The sequence below is a fragment of the Leptodactylus fuscus genome, chromosome 3, assembly GCF_031893055.1.
Source record: "Leptodactylus fuscus isolate aLepFus1 chromosome 3, aLepFus1.hap2, whole genome shotgun sequence".
Classification (NCBI taxonomy): Eukaryota; Metazoa; Chordata; class Amphibia; order Anura; family Leptodactylidae; genus Leptodactylus; species Leptodactylus fuscus.
Window position 1 is genome coordinate 7,498,356 of NC_134267.1, and position 25,513 is coordinate 7,523,868.

At 45.4% G+C, this 25,513-nt stretch overlaps 1 protein-coding gene across 2 annotated transcripts in view; it reads left to right on the forward strand.

The window, feature by feature from the left end:
* Positions 1-25,513, forward strand: part of FBXO11 (F-box protein 11) — a 59,021-nt gene that overhangs the window by 27,908 nt on the left and 5,600 nt on the right. The window contains exons 2-15 of one of the 2 annotated variants that reach the window (XM_075267019.1): positions 4,664-4,788; positions 7,633-7,714; positions 9,282-9,426; positions 11,279-11,408; positions 18,004-18,087; positions 18,165-18,297; positions 18,933-19,039; positions 19,901-20,012; positions 20,106-20,212; positions 20,292-20,429; positions 22,316-22,533; positions 23,162-23,247; positions 23,820-23,914; positions 25,034-25,156. In XM_075267019.1, the coding sequence (XP_075123120.1) occupies positions 4,664-4,788; positions 7,633-7,714; positions 9,282-9,426; positions 11,279-11,408; positions 18,004-18,087; positions 18,165-18,297; positions 18,933-19,039; positions 19,901-20,012; positions 20,106-20,212; positions 20,292-20,429; positions 22,316-22,533; positions 23,162-23,247; positions 23,820-23,914; positions 25,034-25,156 (1,685 nt within the window). The remainder of the gene's footprint in view (positions 1-4,663; positions 4,789-7,632; positions 7,715-9,281; positions 9,427-11,278; positions 11,409-18,003; positions 18,088-18,164; positions 18,298-18,932; positions 19,040-19,900; positions 20,013-20,105; positions 20,213-20,291; positions 20,430-22,315; positions 22,534-23,161; positions 23,248-23,819; positions 23,915-25,033; positions 25,157-25,513) is intronic. The other variant, XM_075267020.1, reaches the window with a different exon arrangement.

Sequence of the window (25,513 nt, forward strand, 5' to 3'; positions counted from 1 at the left end):
AGTGAATGCAGCGGCAGCTCTGTCACCGCCATAGATAGTGAATGCAGCTCGCTCCCTCACACCTCCTCACTGCGCTCATGTGTTGGACCGGGATGGACTCGGCCGTGGTTCCAGTTTTGTTCTCGTGAAGTTATACAGATGTTGTTTTCTGTCTGAGGTTGAAACTGAGTTATGTGAGGTCAAAGTGCATGAAGGGAGTCGCAGCTTTTGTTTTGTCTGACGCCAGGTGACGGCATCTGTTTCATAGGTGGGTAGAAAAAAACAGTAAATTGACTCATAAATTTCTAGGTAAATGCTTAATATGTAGTGTCACCCGTCACCAGGACGTGACCCCTTTTGATTTAGATCAAGTTTTAAACAACATATTCCATGTCACTTACCAATTCTGTAGGGTTCTTTGCAGCAGTCTCTCCATTTACGTCACAGCCCGGATTACAGGACAGCGCTCGGCTAGTCTCTCTAGAGATGAATGGAGTGGTAGTGTGTGTGTGTGTGTGTGTGTGTGTACATGGAAAATGGGGCCTAGTTCTCTCTATTGGTGTCTGTCCCAATGATGGAACCTCCAGTGATCTACAGGTGGTCTCTTATTTACAGGGGTTGTGCGAACATGGCTGCTTTCTTCTTCTACGGTCACACGGGAATGCCACATCTCTATCCCCTTACAATGAATGGGTCTGAGCTGCAGCGTGGCCATGTGACCAACGGACATGAGGTCACTTTCTTAAAAGAAAAAAAGCAGCCATGTTTCTGAAGCCCTGCACAATCCATTTAACTTAATCCAAAAACATCGACATGTCCTAGTAATACGCCATGATCTACATTTATGGAAATACCCTGTTCTGGTCCCCACCGTCGTCCTGGTATAGTCACACACATTACTGCTCATGTATCCCTGTAGGGCTGTAGTTGCAATGTCATCCACTTTAAGGGCACGCACCTATTCTACACTGCTGCAAAATCCACCGATGCATTGCAAAGTGTAAGATCCATGGTGAAGCTCCACACCATACATTGACGTTCTGCAGACCGCAGGTTTATTTCCACTTTGGGATATTTTTTTCCCCCCTTTTCAGGACGAGATGAGATTTGAATGGTGCAGATTTTCCATCCACATATCTGGTTGGAAATTTGGACCCATGTGTCTATGTAGCCTCGTGCAAGGTGTGGTTTGGATACCCCATCCACATCTCCTGTAGACCTTTCATATCCTCTGGGACCGACCGTATTCAGCTTATCAAGAAGTCTATGGAGAGGGTAGGGGGGATGGAGGAGGCTATTCATTGTTATTTTCTCATCTGTGCACTGATTGATATCTTGAAGATACTGCAGTGTCGGAAGGGCTCGCTCAGGAGTCAGCAGAGTTTAGCAGCAGTTTTTTGTCTCTTTTCCAACAGCCTCCCCCTCTCCATAGACTTCTGTGTAATATATAACTTGGCCCGATAAGTGGAGAAGGAAACCTATTTCTTTAATAAGATATATTACAAAGTTTCTTATATTCACCTGCACTATTCATTTATGTAAAGTTTTTTTTATAAGTGTCAGTACGCTTTAACGTCTCATGGACGGTGGATATGGAAATTTTGCAAATATCTGCCGTGGATCTGGAACATTATAAAGATGATTATTTTGTAGACTCGGTCAATAAATGATCGTATTATCCTGTTATATTGACAATATTCACGAATTTTATCTATTTTTACAAGTAAAGTTTTCTCCCTCTTAGAGGAATTTTGGCTCCTCCCTCGGTTTGTGCGCTGAGATGTCGCCATCTGGTGACCCCAGAACGGATTACAGTTGCATTTCCAGCTCACGTTGCGCATTTCTATGCACTCGGGGTCTGTAGAAATCTCAGAGGCAACGTGGGGTTGTTGGACATTTCCCCGAATACCGTATCACAAAATATATTGTCATTGCAAACCTAAATGTTAGGCCTCGCGGGGTGGAGGCTGCTCATTGTAGTCTATAGACACCTAGGGAAATCCAGCAGACGGGAGGTTAATAAGCTGGCACCAGCCCCGCGCCTCTCACCTCCATGACACCCTCGGTCGCCTCGCCTTCCTAGTTTATATTTTGTCATTTTTCCCATCTACCAGCGAATCTATTCCCTGCGCAGCTTCTATAATCATAGACGGCAGGTTTTTCCCTGGATTTGTGGCATTGACTGCAGCCGGGATTATCCGAGGTAACGCGGCTGAGCGTAGGATAATTATAGCGGCATTACTATATACGAGCCATCCGCTTTATCTGTTACATACACAACACAGAAAACAGTGTGATGTTGTAAATGGGCGGGGGTCCCTGTAGTCACCTGGCAGAGGGGGGTGTTCCCTGTAACGTACATACGCATATTACATTGTAAATGGGTCCATGACAACCCTCTGCATCTCCTATAGATTGTTTATAGTTCTAGTATAGCTATACGATAATCCCAAACCTAGCCCGAGGACCCCAAACTCCTGATCCTTTGCTAGATCAAGGCAAAGATCGGTGATCATGGCCTTCTCCTTTCCCATAGAAGTATATAGGGTCAGGGGAGGATAACACTCCTTAGGGAGAGGGCACCTTTGCAGGCGTGTGAGACTTACAAAGCCATTTTTGCTCCACTGGGGGATTATGGGAAATATATGCAAATCTGTTTTCCAGGATGTAATGTACGCAGCTTGTTAGGACAGCCCCCTATAGAGTCTATAGAACAACCAACAGCATGTGGAAGCCATCAGAGTGATCCTTTACTTTCAGAGTGATATCTCCTTTCTGTCTGGGGTGGGCAGTGCTCGCCGGAGCAAAGGGTTGACCTAAACGTACCATTATTTTTGGACACTCTCCGTCTTCCATGCCACATCCCTTATGTATATGCTACTGAATAGAGATGAGCGAGAAGTATTCGAATACCTCACTCCCATAGGAATGCGTGTAATCGGACGGACACCAAGGGGTTAAGCACATCAAATGTTCACTGCGCTTAACCCCTTGGTGTTCGGCCGCTTACACGCATTCCTATGGGAGCGAGGTATTCCATCGAATACTACTGAACTTAGCTTTTGGATAGCGCCGCGCTGCCCCATAGAACTTGTGAACAGGTGGGGGCGCTGTTTTTGGAAAAGAGCAGCCACGTTTCTCTAAGTCCCGGTTCACGTCTGCGTTCGGGCCGTGCCGTTCCCCTAGTCGCATGAAATATGCGGAGAGAAAAGGTGAAATAAAACTTAGAAAAAAAAAAAAAAGAGATCTCATGTTCGCAAAATGGGACCATGTGAATAAGGGCTTGGAACGAAACGCTCTGGTTTACTGGCATAATATAATTTTTAATAAACCTGCATGCATTAAAAAATAGTGCCGTGTAACGTCAGTCTAGTCCGGTACGACCCCTGCGATGTTACTGAAGAAGAGAATTTAGATCCCTACGTAGAATACCGTTTGGCCAGATCTCCTTATGATGTACCGTATATCCTCGAGTATATACGGGAAGTCATCGGGACAGAATTTCGGACCCACTTAGATTAAAAGAAAAGATGAAGAAGGCCGCGTCTTTTTTATTCCCTTTAATCTCGGTGTATTCCTGCGCGCCCTGTTTGTATTTCTGTTTTAATAATTAAGATCCTCCCGACTTGACGCCGTCCGCGGCCCTTTGGTGAATTAGCGGATCCCGCTGGCAGCGCGCTCTTTGTGATGGTTCTTCATATGAAGACGTCTCCCGCTGCTCCGATCGTTTAATTACAGGCTCATTTCTGGACTTAGCAGACGGTTATGCAAATACTGATGAACGAGCGCACTGGATGTAACGGCAAATTTGGCTAAGCAAGTGGCCGGAGCTGATAGTAGGGCACTAAAGGGGTTAACCTGGACTTGCCTATTAATCCGTGAGGGGCTCAGTCACCTGGGGGTTCGGGTGATCTCTGCAATCCCTGTACTTCATACCGAGCACAGCTCGGTACGTATTGTAGAGGTTGTGGATGGTTTTGCAGCTCAGCCCCGTTCACTTGAATGGGACTGAGCTGCTGCTGTAGCATGTGACCAATGAGTGTGATGTCATCGGCACAGGCAAGCTGTTTGTGAGTGGGGATCCCATGGGTCGGGCCCCCACCAATCCTATATTGATGACCCAGTCTGAGGATGAGCCATCAGTATGTTTGTCCTAGAAAATCCCTTTAAAGAGTTAATCCCTTTAAAGCGATCATCATGTTATGATCTGGGAGGGTCTGACCTTTGGAACCCCCCACCCATCCGGAGAATGAAGGGGCTGCAGCGCTTGGTATAGCCAGGATCTACAACACAGCCCAGTTAGTGTATGGGGCCGCACGCAGTACCCTGCACGGTGGGGTGGCCTGGCCTGGGTAGGGGGACACAGCGATGATGTGACTCTGAGGGTCCTAGAGGTATAACAGTCATAGCTGGCACATACTGCAATACAAGATGGGGATACCGCCCTTTACGAGGGCAGAAAGCAACAGGACCGTAGATTTCCCATCAGTACCTTGCTCCGTTATTGGAACCGATCCCACTTGTATAGTGAGCAAATGTGCTGGAATTTTCCATCACACTTTTGCAGGGCCCGTCCTACCTCTCCCTAATACAGACGTACGCCGAGCCTTGTATTTGGCAGCGTTTCTTGTCCCGTTTTTATCTGGTTACCTGTAATAACCTGATGTCTTTTCTTCTTCCTCAGATGAAGTGCCTGCAGACATGGTTGCAGAAGAATCAGGTCCTGGCGCACAGAATAGTCCATATCAACTTCGCAGAAAAACTCTCGTCCCTAAAAGAACGGCTTGTCCTACAAAAAACAGTATGGAGGTACGGCCACGATTCCTAAATTGTCAAAGTTTAACCATTTATCTGCACCCCCTTCCAATAGGGGGCTATTCATTGTCGAGTCACTTCTTTGGCGTGTATTCACACGCTGCGGATTTTGTTGCAGAAATTTCTGTTCTGAAAATAAGTTCCATTTATCTAAATTGGGTTGGCAGAAAACGCACGGGTTCAGTGAGACTCGTTCAGATGAACGAAACTAAATTTCAGTCGTTAAAGAGGACCTTTCGCCATTTTGCCCACAGGCAGTTCTATATATTGCCGGAAAGCTGACAGTGCGGTGAGTTCAGCACACTATTGGCTTTCCCAATGTGGGCCCAGTGTGAAGAGCTTACGGTCCGGTACCGTAGCTCTTCTATGGTCAGAAGGGAGTTTCTGACACTCAGTCAGAGATGTCCTTCTTCACAGCACAGCCAATCACGCTGTACAGTGTGAGCGGGGAGGAACGCCCCCTCCCTCCCTGATAATGCTCGTCTATGGATGAGTACTGCGAGCAGAGGGAGGGGGCATTCCTCCCCGCTCACACTGTACAGCGCGATTGGCTGTGCTGTGAAGAAGGACGTCTCTGACTGAGTGTCAGAAACTCCCTTCTGACCATAGAAGAGCTACGGTACCGGACCGTAAGCTCTTCACACCGGGCCCACTTTGGGAAAGCCGATAGTGTGCTGAACTCACCGCACTGTCAGCTTTCCGGCAGTATATAGAACTGCCTGTGGGCAAAATGGTGGAAGGTCCTCTTTAAAATTGGTGCATGAAAATCTGCCGTGTGTTATTGTGTGTGAGATTTCAGTCTGTGTGACCACCGGGGTGTTCCCCCAATTGTAGGTCCTTGTTGGACAGTCCTTAACAGATACGAGACTGACACTGCAAAGTCCAGTGGTTCTATACGATCTCCCATAAAGTCTATATGGAATGAGAATGAGCGCCCGTCATGGTGGGATTATTCTAATAGCCTGGGTTGCTATTTTACCCTGTCAGTGCTGTGTACCAGGGTAGTGTTGGATCTAACAATGTAGTACTAGACCTACCAGAGCTTTTTACTAATGTAGTACTGAACCTACTAGAGCTTTTTACCAATGTAGTACTAGACCTACTAGAACTTTTTACTAATGTAGTGCCGGACCTACTAGAGCTTTTTACCAATGTAGTGCTGGACCTTCTAGAACTTTTTACTAATGTAGTGCCGGACCTACTAGAGCTTTTTACCAACGTTGTACTGTACCTACTAGAGCTTTTTATTAATGTAGTACTGGACCTACCAATGTTTTATACTAATGTAGTGTTGGACTGGCCAGAGCTTTTTATTTTTTATTAATGTAGCCCTGGACCTGCAATGCTGTATACTAATGTAGTACTGGACCTACTAGAGCTTTTTACCAACGTTGTACTGTACCTACTAGAGCTTTTTATTAATGTAGCCCTGGACCTACCAATGTTTTATACTAATGTAGTGTTGGACTGGCCAGAGCTTTTTATTTTTTATTAATGTAGCCCTGGACCTATCAATGTTTTATACTAATGTAGTGCTGGACCTGCCAGAGCCTTTTACTAGGGTGGCAATGGACATGACAGTCGGGTTGGTGCTCAGATGTTGGTGTAAACGTGACGCATCTAGGTTAGGTTAAACCTTTTTTGACTAGTTAGATGTGGGTGTGGAGTCTCAAAAAGGGACTTAACTGTGCCACAAAGCGATAAAATTATGTGGTAAAATTCTGGCTTAAAGGAAATAATCTAATAGTTAATGTAAATGTAGACTGGACAGTGTAAGGCTCCGTTTTCATGGAGTAACGCGCCGCTCATTTAGACACGTGTCCACATGTCAGAGCGCTGCACTTCAAAACCGATTCCATTGATTTCAATGTTTAGCGCTCGTAAGCCGGCACCCATTGAAATCAATGGAATCTGTTTTGAAGTGCTCTGACACGTGTATACGTGTGTAAATGAGCGGCGCGTTACTCTGTGGGAACGGAGCCTAAGTATATGTCAGATTTCTCAGCCGCTGTCTGGTCTCACACTGACAGTATATCGGGGGGTGTCGGGTCAGTATATATTTCAGTGTAATTGTTCCTTTGCTGGTACACAGTCTATACAATGTGTCTCCATGATTTGTAAGTTCTAGTCGCACATTCGTCAGCCTGTAGATCTGTGTCCGGCGTCCCCGGATTATTTAGTAACCTCTCCTTGATCTGTTGTAACTTCCATGAAGACTATGGCGGCTTTGTCCTCGCACCACCTGACTGTAGAGGCCACAGGCTGCTGTTACATCACGGCCCGGACGCGGAGAATCGAGGCCTTGTGTTTGTCCTCTTGCTTTTCTACTTCACACTTGATTTTATTTGTTGCAGTGTCCTGGTCAGTAAAAGCAAAGTCTCCCTTTGTGGGGTCGCCCCGCGCCTCTTCTCTTACACAATAGGTTACTTGTTACTCACCACACTTTTATGCAGGTTTACTCACAAAGGGGTGAGGGGTCTTGTCCTTAAACCCCCAGTCAATAACACAGTATTCTAGTAGAGGTTACTGATGGATTTCGGCCTCATTATGCGGTGTACAGGATTTTTATGCATTTTAAGGAATTTTGTGCAAAAAGAATGCGACTTCATAAATTTGTGCCTGGCTGTCAGTAAATGCACCTGGTGCAGTATTTTAGGATACGGTACCGGGGTCGCATTTGTCTTACTTACATATTTGATTTACTGAAAATTGAGTTACTGATTCTTTTTTTTTTTTTTTGTTAGATTTTGTCTCCTTTGACTGTAAACTCCACTTTTCTAGGTTTTAGCTGAGATTTGCTTTACAGTAACACTTTGTCCCTCTCTCCTATCTCCTTAGGGTGCTTCAACGTCGACAACTGAGAATTTTGGCCATAGAGCAAAACGTGCAAGAGTATCTGGGAAATCCCAAGATTTGCCTGGTAAGGGCGCGTGTTACAAAGACTTACTGATAGGAAAAAATGGTACATTGTGACCCCTATATCATATATCCCTATATGGGCTCACAAGCTACATTCAAAATAAATAAATCTATAGAACTGATTTGTACAGAAGGAACCTGACAAGTGGTTTTTCCATCCTAAATCAGTTCCGGTACATGAAGTTTCAAGTAATGACCTTGCTTGAACCTTAAAACCTTGGATTGGTGTTGGCAAATTTACTTTAACTAGTCACAGGGGCGAGGAGCAGCTTCATCAGGTCATACAGTCATTGCACTTAGAGAGAACCTTTCATGTCCTCGGGCACAGGCGGTTTTATATATGGACATGTATTATATATACCCCCAGTACATGTATACGTTATATATCCCCAGTACATGTATAGGGGGATATCGTCTCTCCATAGGGAGAGATCACCATTTAGGTGTGTGCAGTCTTATTAAGCCAATGTGCACTGAATGTCAGCTTTCCTGTTATATGCCCTGGGTCTGGAGGCATTGGTGCCGTTACTGATGTCTGCCCACTGTCAGAAGGGCGTTCCTGACAGTGTAAGGGCTAGTTCACACGTGAACAAAGGGGCGGATTTTGACAGCGGATTTCGCTTCAAAATCCGCCCCTTTACAGTGGTGGTCTATGCAGACCACCGGGCTTTTTTTTTCCGCTAGCGGCGGGCTGCCGCTAGCGGAGAAAAGAAAGGACATGTCCTTTCTTCAGGTGGAAGCCGCACGGCTTCCGCCCCCGGCAGCTCCCTCCTATGTCGGCTCATTCATTTGAGCCGACAGCGGAGGGGAAAGCCGCGACAGCGATGGTCGCGGCAGGCGGGTTTTGACAAGAGAGAGACGCGGCTTACCGCGTCTCTTTCTGTGTCAAAACCCGCGCAGGCAGTTCACGTGTGAACTGACCCTAACTGGGCGGTAAGGAATGCCCCCTCTGACAGTACAGGGCTATGGATGAGTACTGTTAGGTGGGGATGGGGGTGGGGAGCGTTACTTACAGCCCAGCTAGACTGTCAGGGACGCTCTTCTGACCGTGGGCAGACATCGGTAACGGCACTATTTAATCACACCTTCACTGCGATTTGACACGTCCCTGTTATTGTCAGGCATGGGCCTGATACCCTACCTAGCAGCCAGCCGCCCCTGGTATAATTTATGGTGATGACTGCATGACTAGATGAAGCAGATAACCAACCCCTGCGGCTCTAAGGTTGTACAATCTTATAACGTAAAGGGCTTTACCAGTAATTGGACAAACACCTCTGGAACCTTAAAAAACACAAAGTAACTCACCTGTCCCCAGCGCTCCATTGTTCACTGCCAGTATCCGATTGTTCTTGTCCTGTCCACATTACCGGACGTCCAGCACCACATGTGACTGCTGAGACCATTCAGTGAGGGACTGGTGATGTTACTCACCTATTGGTTTCTTACCCACAATCGCTGAGACCACTGGGTGAGAGCCTTCATGTTTTCTTGCTCCTTACGCCTGATGTTTTTGAGTCTCCCGTCTATGATGTTCACCACTGACTTGGCTTCCTTTCATACCGCAGCAGCGCCGGCAGAACAGTATCTTCAAGAAAAGCTGCCAGATGAGGTGGTATTGAAGATCTTCTCGTACCTCCTGGAGCAGGACCTCTGCAGAGCAGCTTGTGTATGCAAGCGCTTTAGTGAACTGGCTAATGATCCTATTTTATGGTAAGTAAGAGAAGAAGACGGTCATGGGATTATTTTAGTGGCCTGCAGATGCCAGAGACGCTCGGAAGGACATATGATTTGGACGACTAATGTTTTATGTATAATTCCTTGCTAGTTGTTATAGATGGGGGGTCAGAGGGGGTACCATTGGCTGCTTAAGGAGATTTCCTTTTTAGGCCACCTTTATGGGTACAGAGACTTAGACCCTATGAGCCAGAATGTGCTAATAAATCATCCTTGATGGAAAAGAGGAAAAATTGCTCTAGCGCCACCCTCTGAAAGGTAGCTTCTTATAGATCAATGCCTGGTTTTTCCAGAAACTTAATAATAAGCCAAATCATTTATTATTGTCCTGCATCGGTATGAAGCAAGGTCCTAGTTTGGCTAGGTGAGAGGTCCCAGACATGGGTGTAAGGGGGTACTAAAGTCCTTTAGAAAATTTGCTTTTTCATCCTGAAACCGCTGTCTATGGTTGTCTTGAATCCCACGACATGCCACTAGATTTGCAAAAAATGGGCATTGATCTATAGAGAGCTACCTTACAAGAGGAGGCGCTAGAGCACGGTCCCCTTTTTCCATCAAGAAGAATTTGTATTTTCTTTTGCTGATATGATCAATGAACAAGTTTGATAAAGACCGGCACTGAGGAGAACTCCTGCTGCTGGGGAATTCCATTTAAGAGGACTTGTACTTGGTACCACCATTGGTCAGCTCATATGGGGAGTGTCTGATGCTGGAACTATATACTGGTCGGAGCTGGGAGACTGCTATATACATTGTGCAGTGGCCGTGCTGCGCCTCCATTCACTTACATTAGGAATGGCCACTACATGAGGTACATGGCTGACATATGGTGACCAATGACTCCTAGTATGAGCTGATCAGTACAGGCCCCAGGTTTCAGACTCCCACTGATTTGATATTATTGACCAGTCGTTACAATGTGATTGATCACAATACAGGTTACGCCCCATTTCTTTTATGGTCATTTTTAATATTCCTATTATTGAAGGATATTTTACTCTCTTGCCCTGCCTCACTGGGTGCCATGCAAGTCCCCAAGGTCTCCAGCACGGTCCCAAATTTCCCAATGGTTTGATTCCCATGCTGCAATTTTGCAGAAAGTTTTGCATCTGTCCACTTCATCTAAATGGGGCTTGTGTTGATTTTGAGGCGGATTCTGGGGTATAAATCTACCTTCATTTCCGCTGTGCGAACTCTCCCATAGTCTTGTTTACCGTGAGGATTTTATTTTTGCACCTAAATGATACCTGGCCAATGATGTTCATGGCTGTCCTGTGTATTTGGCTAAGGATCTCCATTGTAACAAGGCAAACTATATCAAAGTGGTGACAGTCAAGGTGGGTAAATGTCACTTCTATATGGACATGTAATATATATACCCCCAGTACATGTATACGTGTTATACCCCCAGAACATGTATAGGGGGATATCGTCTCTCCATAGGGAGAGACCACCATTTAGGTGTGTGGAGTCTTAAGCCATTAGCGCTCCACTGTGCAAGCTAACATGGGAAGAATATGCAAATCTGTCTTCCATAATGTAATTAGGAAGTCAGTGCCTCAGTCATGCAACAGAGGGCGCTCACTGAGGATGGGCCAGTCTGTCTTCCATGATGTTAAAGGGAGCGCCCTCTATTGGGCTGCATAACTGAGGCACCTGACTTCCTAATTACATCATGGAAGACAGATTTGCATATTCTTCCCCTGTTCCCAGTCCATGTATACATACTCCCCCAGTGATGCTCCTCTTGCACTAGTTTTATGTGTTACTTCGGAGCCGTTTCGGATGGTTCGGCAGCCCAGACTAAACCCAGCCATTCTATTTGCAGGAAACGATTATACATGGAAGTGTTTGAGTTCACGCGTCCCCTGATGCACCCAGAACCTGGCAAATTCTATCAGATTAACCCTGAAGAGTACGAGCATCCAAATCCATGGAAGGAGAGTTTCCAGCAACTGGTAGGAACCTGAACGCTTGTGTTGGGACAAGAATTGGGTGGAAATGAAGGGCATCGGGTCCATCTTTTACATAAAGCACATTTTTTATCTTGAACTATTGTTACAACTTCTTCACCAATCACGTTATGCTAATTATACTAGCCACACCTCCTCCTGCCTATGCAATGTGTTTTATACCGCTACATTGTACTCATTAAAGTAGAACCACCATTTACACACACACAGCTGAGTGTATTGTGTGTGTGTCTCTAGCCTATGCTGACATGTCTTTAACAATTTGGACTTCAATACGGTGATACTTAGAGCGAGTTGCGCTACAGAAACTGGTGCCCAACGTGGGGCCAGAGGTCAATTACTACGTATCCGGAAAAAAAACACACAGAGAGGACACAGGACACGGAAAAGTTGGAACATGGTACAAAAGCAGCTGCCAAGGTAATAAGGATTATTCTTACGATTTCCACTTCTCCCTGTCCATGTGGCCTCTCTGGATACCGGGTGAGTTGTATGAAATGTAAATCCTCTGGTCTTTTTAAGAACCCTGTTCATGAAGTATCCGTATTTGAAGACTCTGCATCCCATTTAGTTTGTGTTGGAATCTGTGGAAAGTTAAGAAAAGATCAGGCCACCGCTATCTCTTAAGTTCTAGGGGAGAGACTAGTAGCCCGGGACTAGTGTATGGTTTCCTTGTAAGTAGTTAACACTTATGTGCCGAAAGAAATCTTCTTGTGGGTTTAAGGCAAGACGTAGCCTTCAAAAAAGATATCTCCGGTCATCCAGTGATTAATGGAGGGTCTACTACAAGTAGTGTGTTGTTAAGCATAGAAGGCCTGAGAGGTATCGGTACAGTTTGTACCCTTTGAGGTTCGACACAGAAGATTAGGCAAATCATAGAGGGTTTACCTCGGCAGTGTAAGGCTTAGTTCACACGGGGGGCGTACGGGTGGATTTTGGCCATATTCTGTCACGTGAAGCCACGTCAGAATATGGCCAAAATCCGCCTGCTGCGACTTCCGACAGTCTCAGCACTCCGGTCCGGTGTAGGCCCACATGAATAGGCCTAGTCCGGAGAGTGCTGCCACGAAGAAAGGGCAGCCCGCTAGCCGAAAAAAGAACGCTAGCGGTCTCCATAGACCACCATTGTGAGGGGGCGGATTATGATGTGGATTCCGCGCCATAATTCGCCGCCTCTGTGCCCGTGTGAACGGGCCCTAAGGCTGATCCTAGGAATAGGAAGGATGTCCAGCTATAGAGATGAGAGCCAGTGAGGGTGCTGATGTATTGAAGGGGTGCACTGTTGGGCAAATGGAAGCACCAAAACAGCAACATAGGTGATGATAGGATGTGAAAAGATGGATATTTGCATGTTGAAAAGTGGAATGGAAAAAAGCAAGTTGGTTATTGATTGAAGATTTCAGAGGTGTTTGCTGATAGCCCCTCCCCCTCCTCAATATAGTGCACTGTATATAATAGAAGGCCTAAGCTAGAGGTTTGTGTACACTTATATAGCAGAGAATCCATTGTTCAGTGAATTAGAAGTCACTCACAAGTCTGTTTTGTAATATTTTTTATGTTGTTTTATAATGAACATGTTAAGGAATTTATGAGTGACGGAATGAAGGAAGGCTGATATGCAAGAAAGTGTGTGGTAGACTCATGTATATTGTCCATAAATGTTGTATTTGCTTAGGATTGAGTAGGTGTCTGATTAGTTGAACAGATGTGGTATGGTAAATGGATTTGGGAGACCAGTGGCCACAATAAAAAAAAAATTATTTTTTATTTTTATTCCATATTATAAGCTCTCTCATTTCTTTTGTCTGCTGCTCTGATTGGCAATGTTTTGTGTCTTTACTAAAGTCACTGATTTGTTTGTACTTGTGGAGTGTGTGGGAGCTCGAGAAAGCTAAATTTAATTACATTAGATAGTCTGAATCCTATCGTACTAATATTATAAATTTTATCCCTGTAAATGACATGGCTTCACGACTGTTATGAATTTATGTTCACATACTATATTACACTGCTCTTGCAGCAGCTTATCTCAGCCAGAGCTGTTATCTCTCTGTGTAAACACACTCTAACCCTCAGTGTACATGCATTTGCATATTATCTGATCTGGTCCCAGCAGTGCAGACAAACTGACATGGGCAAACACCTTTAATCCAAATTGGCAGTTTGTCAGTTGTAAACATGCCTGGAAAAAGAAAATCTAATTTGTCACAAACGACAGCTATGAAGGAGCCAGAAATGGAGTTCTCCCCAAGCAGAGCTGAGGGGGATCATCGAAGCCAACAACACACTCATTATATGGTGTCCCAGCAAGCTACTGAGATGCCGGAACAATTACAGGCATGGTGCGAAGAACAACTTCAGTGCCAGGCCAACTGGAGAGCTGCCGAAAAACCAGAGCAGGCGGATCATCAATGCCAACAACACGCTCATTATATGCCTTACCAGCAAACTGCTGAGATGCCAGAACAATCACAGGCACGGTGCGAGGAACAAGTTCAGCAGCAGGACAGCTTAAGAGCTGCTGAAATGCTGCAGCAGGCAAACCATCGACGGCAACATTTTTTAGAGAAGGTGGTGCGGCACCTAGCTGACCTAATACAGTCCCCACCCACCTTTAGACAAAACCCAAATATGTTGTACAGACCCTGGAGCCCATCTGATCAGCTGGATTCCCAGGCTGTTCAGGAACTGATGGAGGCCTTACCTCTCCCCGCACAGGTGGGTATAGTCAAGGGTCAAGGCACATACTAAGGCTGATACAAAAGAAAGTAGAGGTACTACAAAGGCAGATGCCAAAACTAGCTGCAGAAAAGTCTAGGGAACGTGCCCCAGCACTGGTGGTCACCATACCAGAGGAAGTGTCTCAGCTCTCTCTTCAGGTTCTAAAAACATTGCAGGATCAAACTGGTGCAGAAGAAAAGAAGACTTGTGAGCAGCAAGGTGAGCAAGGCCTGATGGCCAGTGGTGAGAGAGTATGTTTACCAAGAGCGTTGTTCCCAATGATGGCGTAGGCAGCTCATCCTCAAGTGCACCACTCGGAAACAGCCATGCGTGACCTGGGGAACAAACGATGGGTAGCTGCAGGTTTTAGCACAACTGCAGCCAGGTGCAAGCCTGCATAACATGTGCTAGGCATAATATGGGCCAAAGAGTAAATGTTCCTCAGGAACACAAAGCCAAAGCCCTTGTACCTGTTTCAGAGATTGCAGGTTGTCTATATACAGTTACCAAAGGTGGGAAGGTATGAGTACGTGCTTGTGTGTGCTGACCTCTTTTTAGGATGGCCTGAAGCATATATGGTACAGAAAGCCAGTGCAGATAAGCTGTTGAAGTAGTGTGCAAGTATGGGGATCCCTGAGACCATCGAGAGTGATAGTAGAGCTCACTTCACTATACAGTTTTCTTCTAGATCCAAATTGAATACTTGGGAACACATTCCCTAAAGCCAGGAGACTGGGTGGTGGTGAAGAGATACGGGAGAGCTTTGGTCCAGGGTTTGATGGTCCCTTCCAAGTGCTTCTGACAACATTGACCTGTCAAACTAAAAGGAAAGTTGATGTGGAACCATCTTAGTGACCTGCCCAGAAGAGGACTGAAGAGATGTGGTGCCCATTGGTGATCCCAGCGCTGGTGATGCCACCTGTGGGCTCAATACATGAAGTTCTAAAAGAAGAAGAAGAATGGGACAGTAAACTGATTAAACACCATCAGGTGTCAACTGATAACTTGGATGAAAACCCAGAGACTGTTGGATCTACTCACAGTCCTGGTGCTGCAGACTAGGCTTTATTTAGCTCTCTCCATCTACATGAGGTTTTCTTTATAGGACTCCTGTTTCTATAATGTATGTTGGAGTTCAGTGACTGAACGTCACTAATAATCACTTTTTTCCAATTCCCATAGCAGGTTGGGTGACCCTCCCATGGTCAGAGCTAAACCTGACAGGGAGACCAAGCAAGTGGTATGTTTGTAACTGGGTAAAAGGAAAATTTGAATGTAAATCCAAAGTCCCATTGCGTACCAGTACCCTTCCTACAGAGGAGCAGAATATTCGCTTAGGTCTGCCAAGTAACTCTAATGTAAGGTCAGGTAAAGTGGAAAAAAGATTCCTGCCCCCTTACAAGATGGTGACAGATGGTTCACAGAGGGAAGAAAGGGTTGTCCAGAGCACAACTAGTCAAGGATAGTCAGGGGTGTCTGATACAGAGCACCGGACCCCAAAGAGACCTAGAGATGGGGGATAAGTGGTGCGCAAAACCCCCCGTGCAGCGACTCTTTAGCTAAAGCTATTGCTTAGTCTAGCTTCAGAAAGCATGCATATTGCCCAGAGATGTATATCTAGTATGTGGTCACCCCCATGGGGAGAGGGGACTTGTACTCTTGCTAGACTGACACCAGTCACCTTTATAATTGTCCATGAACATGCGACACCTGAGATGACACCCCGTCATACTCTGCACAAGCAACAGAATTACCAGCACAATGTTTTTGTAGAATCCACCGATTATCGAGATGAGCAGATAAGACACCATTTAGGCCTGTTGAATGTCTCCATATCAACTCTGAAGGGAATCTTCAAGTGCGTGAAGGAATTGATAAGGTCAGAGAACGTGAAGAAGCCGGATAGTCGGGGGTCAGATACTTTCTTCATTCTTATATCCTGCCAATTGATGTAAGGGATTAGGTGGACGGTTTATGGGAATATTCTAAGTATTACCGCCGTGCCGTTGCATCTACGTGAATACAAAGTTTATATTCTGGCTTGTAAAGAAATTCGCTAGGAAGAGGTGGAAGCCCGAGACCGCAGGTTTTCAGGTTGTGATGGTGGTTGGGCGCACACAGACGTGTCAGTGAGGGTTGTGATGGTGGTTGGGCGCACACAGACGTGTCAGTGAGGGATTCCTCTGGATGTACGGCCATACTTAGAGCGACTTGCGCTCACAATCTGTAGCTTGTCCATTTCTTCTTTTGGTCACTTATTAGAAATCACTGCGTATATTTTGGCCGACCCGAAGATGTTTCTTGTGGTTAGTCTACACCTCTGAATGGATTTGTTACCCGGTCCCATTGTTGTCTAGTATTGCACCAATAGCGGCTAACACCACGCACTCTACCTGTATGACAAATAACGGATAGATGGTTGTGGTACGTGGTCACTGTGGCCCAATCCTATTCACGTGAATGGAGAGAAGATCAGTAACTTCGCTCCGCCACCTCCGTGTAAAGTGCTGCTCATTTGGCTGATTTAGTTGTATAAGGACGTATTTTTTGCAGAATGAATTGTTTTATTGATCTCATTTTAAAGGATCCTCTCATTAGAATCACTTTTTTTTCGAACTAACACATAGGAACACTTAAGAAAGGCTGTTCTTCTCTTACCTTTTAGATGTCTTCTCCGTGCCGCCATTCAGTAGATATTCCATTTTCCGTCTTTATGCAAATGAGTTCTCTCGTCCCCAATGCTGCGAGAGAACTCTCCAGCGCCACCTCCATCTTCTTCAGGAACCGGCCTCTACACGTCGTCTTCCAGCCTGGCTTTCAATCGGCTCTGCCAGTGGGCAGAGCCGACTGCACCTGCGCGCAACCATTTTTTAATGGCCCCTTACTACAAGAGCTCGTGTAAGTGGCAACTAAAAAATGACTGCGCAGGTGCAGTCTCCTCTGCCCGCTGGCAGAGCCGATTGTGCATGCGTAGAAGATTGAAAGCCAGGCCGGAAAATGGCGCATAGAGGCTTCTTCCTGAAGAAGATGAGGGTGGCGCTTGGAGAGTTTTCTCGCAGCATTGGGGCCGCCTCCAGTGCTGTTTGAGCGCTGGGACCTGTCCCCCAGTGCTGCGAGAGAACTCATTTGCATAAAGACGGAAAACTGAATAGCTACCGAACCGCGGCGCGGAGAAGACATCTAAAGGTAGGAGAGGAATAGCCTTTCTTATGGCCATACCTACGTGTTAGAAAAAAAGGGATTCTAAAGATAGGATCCCTTTAATTTCTTAGTATGGGCTGTTACAGATGTGGCGGCGCCGCTTACCTGTAGATTGTGTTTTATTCTTTTCGTCAACACTTTTTTTCAGATGTGAACGTAAAATAAGTTTGTGATTTTAGTTTTTCTAAACGCTTGGCTGGTTCTGTGAGAGCTCCCCTTTATCCCCATAGGATAGGGGGTACTCAGACACCGACTGATCTGGAGAACGGGGAACTGGGGGCTGAGGTTTTTTTTTTTTTTTTTGTGTGTGTTTTTTTTCTCCCCCTAACAAGTTAAATTGAAATGTCATGAGCGCACAAGTTGTGGTAGATGAGTCCGGGTGCTGAGACCCCCATGGGACCCCCAGTATTGCAAAGGAGCAGTAATGCTCCGCTGTATATGGATTGTTTATGAATCCGTACAATGCACCGAGGAGAGACCAAGGGCCACTAGGCTCCGCCTCTTTTCTTTATTGAACAGTGTGTGTGTGGGGGGGGTCTCTGCACCTGAACCCTCAAAGATCAAAACACGTTTGTAGAATTGCTGGGTGCCCTGTAGAATAACGTCACCTTGTCTGTCCGGCTATCACAGATGACTGATGTGTGGATTTCCCTTTCAGTATAAAGGAGCGCACGTTAAACCAGGTTTTGCAGAACATTTTTACAGCAACCCAACCCGATATAAAGGCAGGGAAAATATGTTGGTGAGTATCTGTCTGCGTATGTGCCAACGTGGTGTTTGGATGGGGGTTCAGTGATTTTTGTTTTTCCCTTTGCCTAGTATTACGACACAATAGAAGATGCGTTAGGTGGGGTTCAGGAGGCGCACTTCGATGGACTCATCTTTGTGCATTCTGGCATCTACACAGATGAATGGATCTACATAGAGTCTCCTATTACTATGATCGGTGCAGGTAAGGTGTTATGGCTTCATATGTTATAGCAATAGTACTCTTGCATAGAGCGGTCTCATGTATGGCGGCACACGTGGGCTTCTGTAGGTCGTCCGGGGAAAAGTTAACACCTCCAAGAATGCAAGTCAGCAGAATGTGCAGAGTTTTCTGGAAGGGCTCACCTGATTCTGCAGAATTATTACAGATATGGTTGACAATGGGAAGTCTTAAGACCGTAGCAGGTTGTAGATAGATGTATAGTGTAACCTGTACAGACATAAGATACGTGATACAGGGTAAAATCAAGTCCGCCAACAGGTGATGGACGGCCGAATACAACACCGGGGCGCCAACTAAGGTTTCTGCACGCCCAGTTCATTGTTACTTGGCACGGATGGGCCGTACATGGGCCATTGCTGTTCACAGCAAAAACTGACAAGACACCACAAAGGAGCAATGTCACCTGGTCAGATGGATCCAGGTCTCTGCGGATGGGAGGGGCAGTATATGATTATTATAGAACACATTTCTACCGATGCGACACCCACAGGAGGGCCGATATACCGCTCTATGGTCTCCTATAAAGCGGCCATGCAGTGTCTATTGCCAGAAGCACACAATCTTTAATATGATGATTTTCATGTTGGTCTCAACAGCACCAGGAAAAGTTGCTGACAAAGTGATCATCGAAAACACTAGAGACTCCACGTTTGTTTTCATGGAAGGCTCAGAAGACGCTTACGTCGGGTACATGACAATCAGGGTAAGATTCTTTTTTTTATTTTGGGATCTGTTTTGCATTGCGTGGCACCTTCATTTCACAAAGTTATTAGCAGGTGAATTCCAAGGCTCCCTGGTGCTGCGGCCGGCCCCATGTACTGTAGTAGAAAGGTGCTGCAGTTTCCTAAGAGTTTCCAGATGTCTGACTCCAGAAAGTGATACCTAGCATTACGCCATGGCTCATCTGAGAACTTTTTGCAAAAAAAACAATTTTGTTATCTTCTAAGGCTACATGCACACAAACGTCCTCAGGTATGAGTCCTTGTAAAAACGTCCGAGCATGTTGGTGTGCTGTCAGAGTCTCACATACATTGCAATAAATGAGCCCCAACTGCAGATAAACAGGACTTGTCCCCGGGCTCAATGCAATAATACACGGTTGTGTGTATGGGGCCATAGGGAAGAGTGAATTACTGTGCTAGCCGGTAATCCAGATGGCACAATGACAAGTGACACAGTCGTGTAGGTAAGCCTAAAACTTGAAGAAAAGTAAGAGGTATTGCATATATCAGTGTGTACTGGTGCCATCTCTTAGACCTAGCCGACCAGTAGCCTGAAATGCAAGACAAGACACATCAACCTGCAGATGGCGGGGGCCTTTCATTTTGGAGGAGGCTCAGGATTCTATCCTAAGTCATGTTGTAAGACCTGTTCAAGGATTGGACGTTGACTTCTAGAGTAACTATCTCCATTGATGGCGCTGAGCACCATTCTAGTTGTATATCTGCGTGTATCACTTACATACATACGTACATAGAATTGTTGTATGACTATATTTAGAGCAGTCCCATGTACAGTAGTATACTAATAGATGTCTGAACATATATATTTTTTTTTTTTCCAGTTTAATCCTGATGACAAGTCCGCCCAGCACCACAATGCCCACCATTGCTTAGAGATCACAGTGAATTGCAGTCCGGTCATCGATCACTGTATCATTCGCAGCACTTGTACAGGTAAGTGTCCTGCGCCCCGTTACCTGCACCTCTCCTGACATCCTTGTGTCCGTGCTATTAGTAACCTTGTCGCCTCCTTTTCCCGCCTTGCAGTTGGCTCGGCCGTCTGTGTGAGCGGCCAGGGCGCTTGTCCCACCATCAAACACTGTAACATCAGTGACTGCGAAAACGTCGGCCTGTATATCACGGATCACGCGGAGGTAACCGCTGCGCAGTAAAGCTTTCCTTATGCTCTTTTTATTGAATTTATTTTTTTTGACGCATTTTCTTTTTCTTTAGGGGATTTACGAAGACAACGAGATCTCCAATAACGCTCTAGCTGGTATATGGGTTAAAAATCACGGCAATCCAATCATTAGGCGAAATCATATTCACCACGGCCGGGACGTTGGGGTCTTCACGTTTGACCACGGCATGGTAAGTGGTTGGTATCCTGGGTTAGGGGTCACGCGGCGGAATTTGCAGAAGCTGAAACATTCTCCTTCAGGTATTTAGGAGCAGAATTTTTTGGCATTGCAGAATCTGCCAAGGAGTATTTTGTGTCAAATTCTGAGCCTGGGAGGATTTTTCTGCCTTCTGTTCATTTGAATGGGAGTTCTCAGGAGTAATAACCAGCGACAGGGAAAAAAGTCTGAATCCACCTCCCATTGTAATGAGTGCGGGCGGATTTAAGGCAGAATTTGGAGCAGATTGTGAGGCAGAATCATCAGTGCGCTGCCGTGTGAACATCTCCTTACTTGTTATAAATCATTATTCCTTATGGATTGTATTATACACTATGGCATAGAGTAATCAGGCATTTTACCTCTGTTACGATTAATGTTGTCTCTTTTTGATCATTCCCTGTTCACAATATGAGCACGCATTGGGCACACCTGTGATTGGGCCTCAGCAGTCACATGGGTCACGCAGCATTGTGACACTTGCATCTATGCATCCTGGGACCTGCTGAGGCCCATCACCCCATAGTATATACCATATTTTTCGGACTATAAGATGCACCCAGGTTTTAGAGGAGGAAAATAGGGAAAAAAAAATTTGAAGCAAAAACTGGTAAAATATTTAATATATGGGAGTTGTAGTTTTGCAACAGCTGCAAGGCCACATTGACAGGTGACCCTGCAGCTGTACGGGGATGCATAGAGCGTTTTTTTTTGCGGGGCCAGGTGTACTTTTTTTAGTTATACCATTTTGGGGGATATCTATTTCTTAGATCACCTTGTATTGAAAAAAAAAACAGGAGGTGATTTAGAACTTTTATTTATTTCATATTTTTATTATATATTTTTAAAGCTTTTTTTTTTTTTTTTTTTTTTTTTTTTTTACTACTATTTTATTCCCCCCGGGGGCTTGAACCTGCGGTCACTTGATTGCAAGTCCCATAGACGGCAATACAACTGTATTGTCGTCTATGGGACATTCTGTCTATTAGTATTACGGCGGCTGGTCATAGAGACCAGCCGCAATACTAATATATAGCAGTGACAGGCCCGGGAGCCTCATTAGGCTCCCGGCTGTCACCCGAACAGGTCAGCTCCTGCGATATCGCCGCGCAGGAGCCGGCCTGCAACTTTACAGGTATGGCGCGCCGGTGGGGACCGGCCCCGGGGGAGAAGGGGCCGCTGATACTGACCCGGCATCCGCTGTACTAGAGAGGTGGATGCCGGCGAGGGATAGACGCCGGGGCCTGAGACATCGCTGCCCTGCCCTGCATGAAGCCAGCGGCGGGGGGACGGAGGAGCGGAATAGCATCGCCGCTGCCGGCTTCATGCAGGGCAGAGGAGCGCAGCGATGTCTCAGGCCCCGGTGTCTATCACTTGCCGGCTTCCGCCTCTCTATTACAGCGGATGCCAGGTGCCACATTCAGACTATAAGACGCACCCTTCTTTTCCCCCAAAATTTTGGGAAAAAAAGTGCGTCTTATAGTCCGAAAAATACGGTAGCTGTTCTGTTTCAGACGTGTTCAGTCCGAATGAAACTGCTTGTAGAACCTTGCAAATATTGCAATATCAAACGTGGACAAGTTCACATTGGTTATCCTGGTTGATTTTTGGTTCTTTTTCCATTAATCTCCCAGCCCTACGCACAATACATATTTATTTTCTCTGCATATTCTTCTTTGCAGCTTCTCCTTTACATTCTTTCCTGCCGCCTTCTGCACCTAAGGATAGCTCATCAATATCCTATTATGTACAGAGGTTTTCTGTAACCCTATGGTAGAGTCGGAGTCCCCTCACTATGTATAAACCTTTTATGAAGTAGAATGAACTTTACGATATTGAAAACCGCCATTCTGATTCCAGGGCTACTTTGAAAGCTGCAACATCCATAGAAATCGAATAGCCGGCTTCGAGGTGAAGGCCTACGCCAATCCCACCGTGGTCAGATGTGAAATCCACCATGGCCAGACTGGAGGGATCTATGTCCACGAAAAAGGGAGAGGGCAGTTCCTGGAGAATAAAATCTATGCAAACAATTTTGCTGGCGTTTGGATTACCTCAAATAGTGACCCAACCATACGGTGAGTCTGTCCGTATACAGGTGGTGTACTGGTCTTATCTGGGGATTAGCATTTCCCTCTTCACATCAGCGATGTCTTGCTGATAAATGCCTGTCCTAATATAGGGAGACTTGGCAGTGGACGGACGGACGGACGGACGGACGGACGCTGCTTTATATTCACATTCCCAAGCTTGTACGCCCATAGACGGGTGTGCACCGCATAGAGGACTAGTGAGCTGGTGCAGATACTGAATTCAAGGATCTTTACCGCTTCTATCTGACCAGGGCTGTTCAGCCATTTATGAAGGAGTCAGAGTTGGTGCTTCGGCCTCTACAGCCCGGCTGTCCTTGGAATGGCAGCACCGTCCCATTTGTTTCAATAGGACTGAGCTGCATCATGGCTGTGTGAGAAACCAACACGATCTCTTACTCCTGGACATCCCCTTTAAGCTATTCCTTGGTACTGGTCTGGTACCAAGAAATTCCTAATTCCCCCTCCTTGCAGTGTTCGGCCCTCTCGCTCTAATCTAAAGAGAGGTCGTCCTATTAGAAACTGGATGAGTAACTTTTAGCACAAGATTCTTACAGGTCACGGCTTTATTGGACCCTTTGACCTTACCGTTCTTTATTCCTTTTTTTTTTTACAGGGGAAATGCAATTTTTAATGGAAACCAAGGTGGTGTGTATATCTTTGGTGACGGACGAGGCCTTATAGAAGAAAATGACATATATGGTAAGCAGCGTTGCTTGCTGATGTCGCTTGTCTTGCATTTTATATTATACTATATGGTGTGCATTATATTATATTGTGTGTATTATAGTATATGGTGTGTATTATGTTATATTGTGTGTATTATAGTATATGGTGTGTATTATGTTATAATGTGTGTATTATAGTATATGGTGTGTATTATGTTATAATGTGTGTATTATATTATACACTATAATACACACAATATAATATAATACACACAATATATTATACACACAATATAATATATAATACACAATATAATATAATACACAATATAATATATAATATAATACACACAATATAATACAGTATATTGTGTATTGTATTATATTTGTATTATACTGTATTATATTGTGTGTATTGTATTATATTATATTGTGTGTATTATATTTTGTGCATTATATTATATTGTGTGTATTATATTATATGGTGTGTATTATATTATATTGTGTGTATCATATTGTGTACATTATATTATAATATAATGCACAGAATATAATATAATACACACAATATATTGTGTGTATTGATTTACCGGCCTCTGTCTACAGGCAATGCATTAGCGGGCATTCAGATCCGCACAAACAGCTGCCCTATTGTCAGACACAACAAGATCCATGACGGTCAGCACGGCGGCATCTATGTGGTGAGTGGTTTATAAGCTTTGACTTTCTTGCAGCTAATCTGACATGTACAATAAGACTTTGAAGATATAAAATAATCTATTAGCTAAGCCTGACCCCACTGCTCTCTACAGTGAAGCCATGCAACCCCCTTAGCAGGACATGGACACTACATGACCCCTCTTCTGATGCCTACATGTCATGTCAGCCGAAGTCAGCGTTACAGGATTTACTTGCTGGCCTATTAGGATAAACCATCAGTTGGAAATCTGCAGAGGTCTGACCACGGGGACTCCTGCAGATCGGCTGTTTCTAGTGGCGGCAGCGTTCGCTGTGTATCAGCTCCACCGGTGACGTCACAGTCATTGGTCACACGGCCGTCGCTGTGCTTTGTAAGAACTGAGGAGGCCACAGGGCTCACCCCAATGCCACAGCCTATTCACTGGGTGCCCAGGTGCCGGCCTCGTGCCAGTCTGTCCAAAGCGCAGGCCATCAGCTATTTACCTAGGAAATACTCTGAAAGTCTAAGGACCCATGTAGCGAATCGCAGCTAAAAACACACTGCGTTTTTTTCCTGCAGCAGTTTTCATTGTGTTTTTTGCTACACTTTTTCTCAGCATTTCATGTGTTTCTGCTGCGGATTTGTTTCTGCAATGAGTGGATGGGAATAGCCGGAATATCATTCATTAGCTGGTGCTGTAAAAGGCAGCTTTTTTTTTTTTTTTTTTTTTTTTTTTGCATCCCAAAAACGCTGCATTTAACCCAAAACTAAGGCCAACGGTACAAATCGATGACTGTATGTGCCGTGTTTGGCGGCACCAGCACGGACACGTTTACTGATGGCTTATGTTATGGACTGGCCGTCAGTATCCAGCCTCAAACAACCCTTTCCTACCCTGCACCAATACATTCATGATCATAAGTTGTGACTGGCGGCCATGTACTTGTAGCCAACAATTCGTACCCACTTACTAAATCTGTCCCAGCCAATTCACCAATCTATGATAATGAGCAGTACACGTGGGAGGACGTTAGCAGATTATTAGCCTCACGACATGATATTGTAGTCACAGGAGGGTGAGGGACAAGGCTAAGGATCTGCAAAACTGAATGTGCTCTTAGGATTCTGCTTCTGTCCACAGCATGAAAAGGGACAGGGGGTCATTGAAGAGAATGAAGTCTATAGCAACACCTTGGCCGGTGTGTGGGTGACAACAGGAAGTACCCCGGTGCTACGGAGGAACCGGATACACAGCGGGAAACAGGTACGCAGCAAACCGCCATCTACTCAGTACCAGGAGGTCCAAACCCTCCATAAATCTTCTGCTCTGAAAAGTTCAGCAGTTTGTAGTGTCGGTGGAGCTTCCCCGAGTTCTGCTTACACGTCACCGGCCATGTGATGTCCTATTCATCAGTCACGGTCATGTCCAATTCATTTGCCGTGATACCAAGCATGGCCGCTGTACAGATACATGGCACTGTGCTTGGTGAGTACTGAAGAGGCTGCGGCGTCTTCTAAGAGCCGGACGGATGTCAGACCTTTATTTAATGATCTGACCTATCAATTATTTAGCCTGGAAAACCCCTTTAATAAATGAAGAGCGCTTTACTCCGGGACAGAC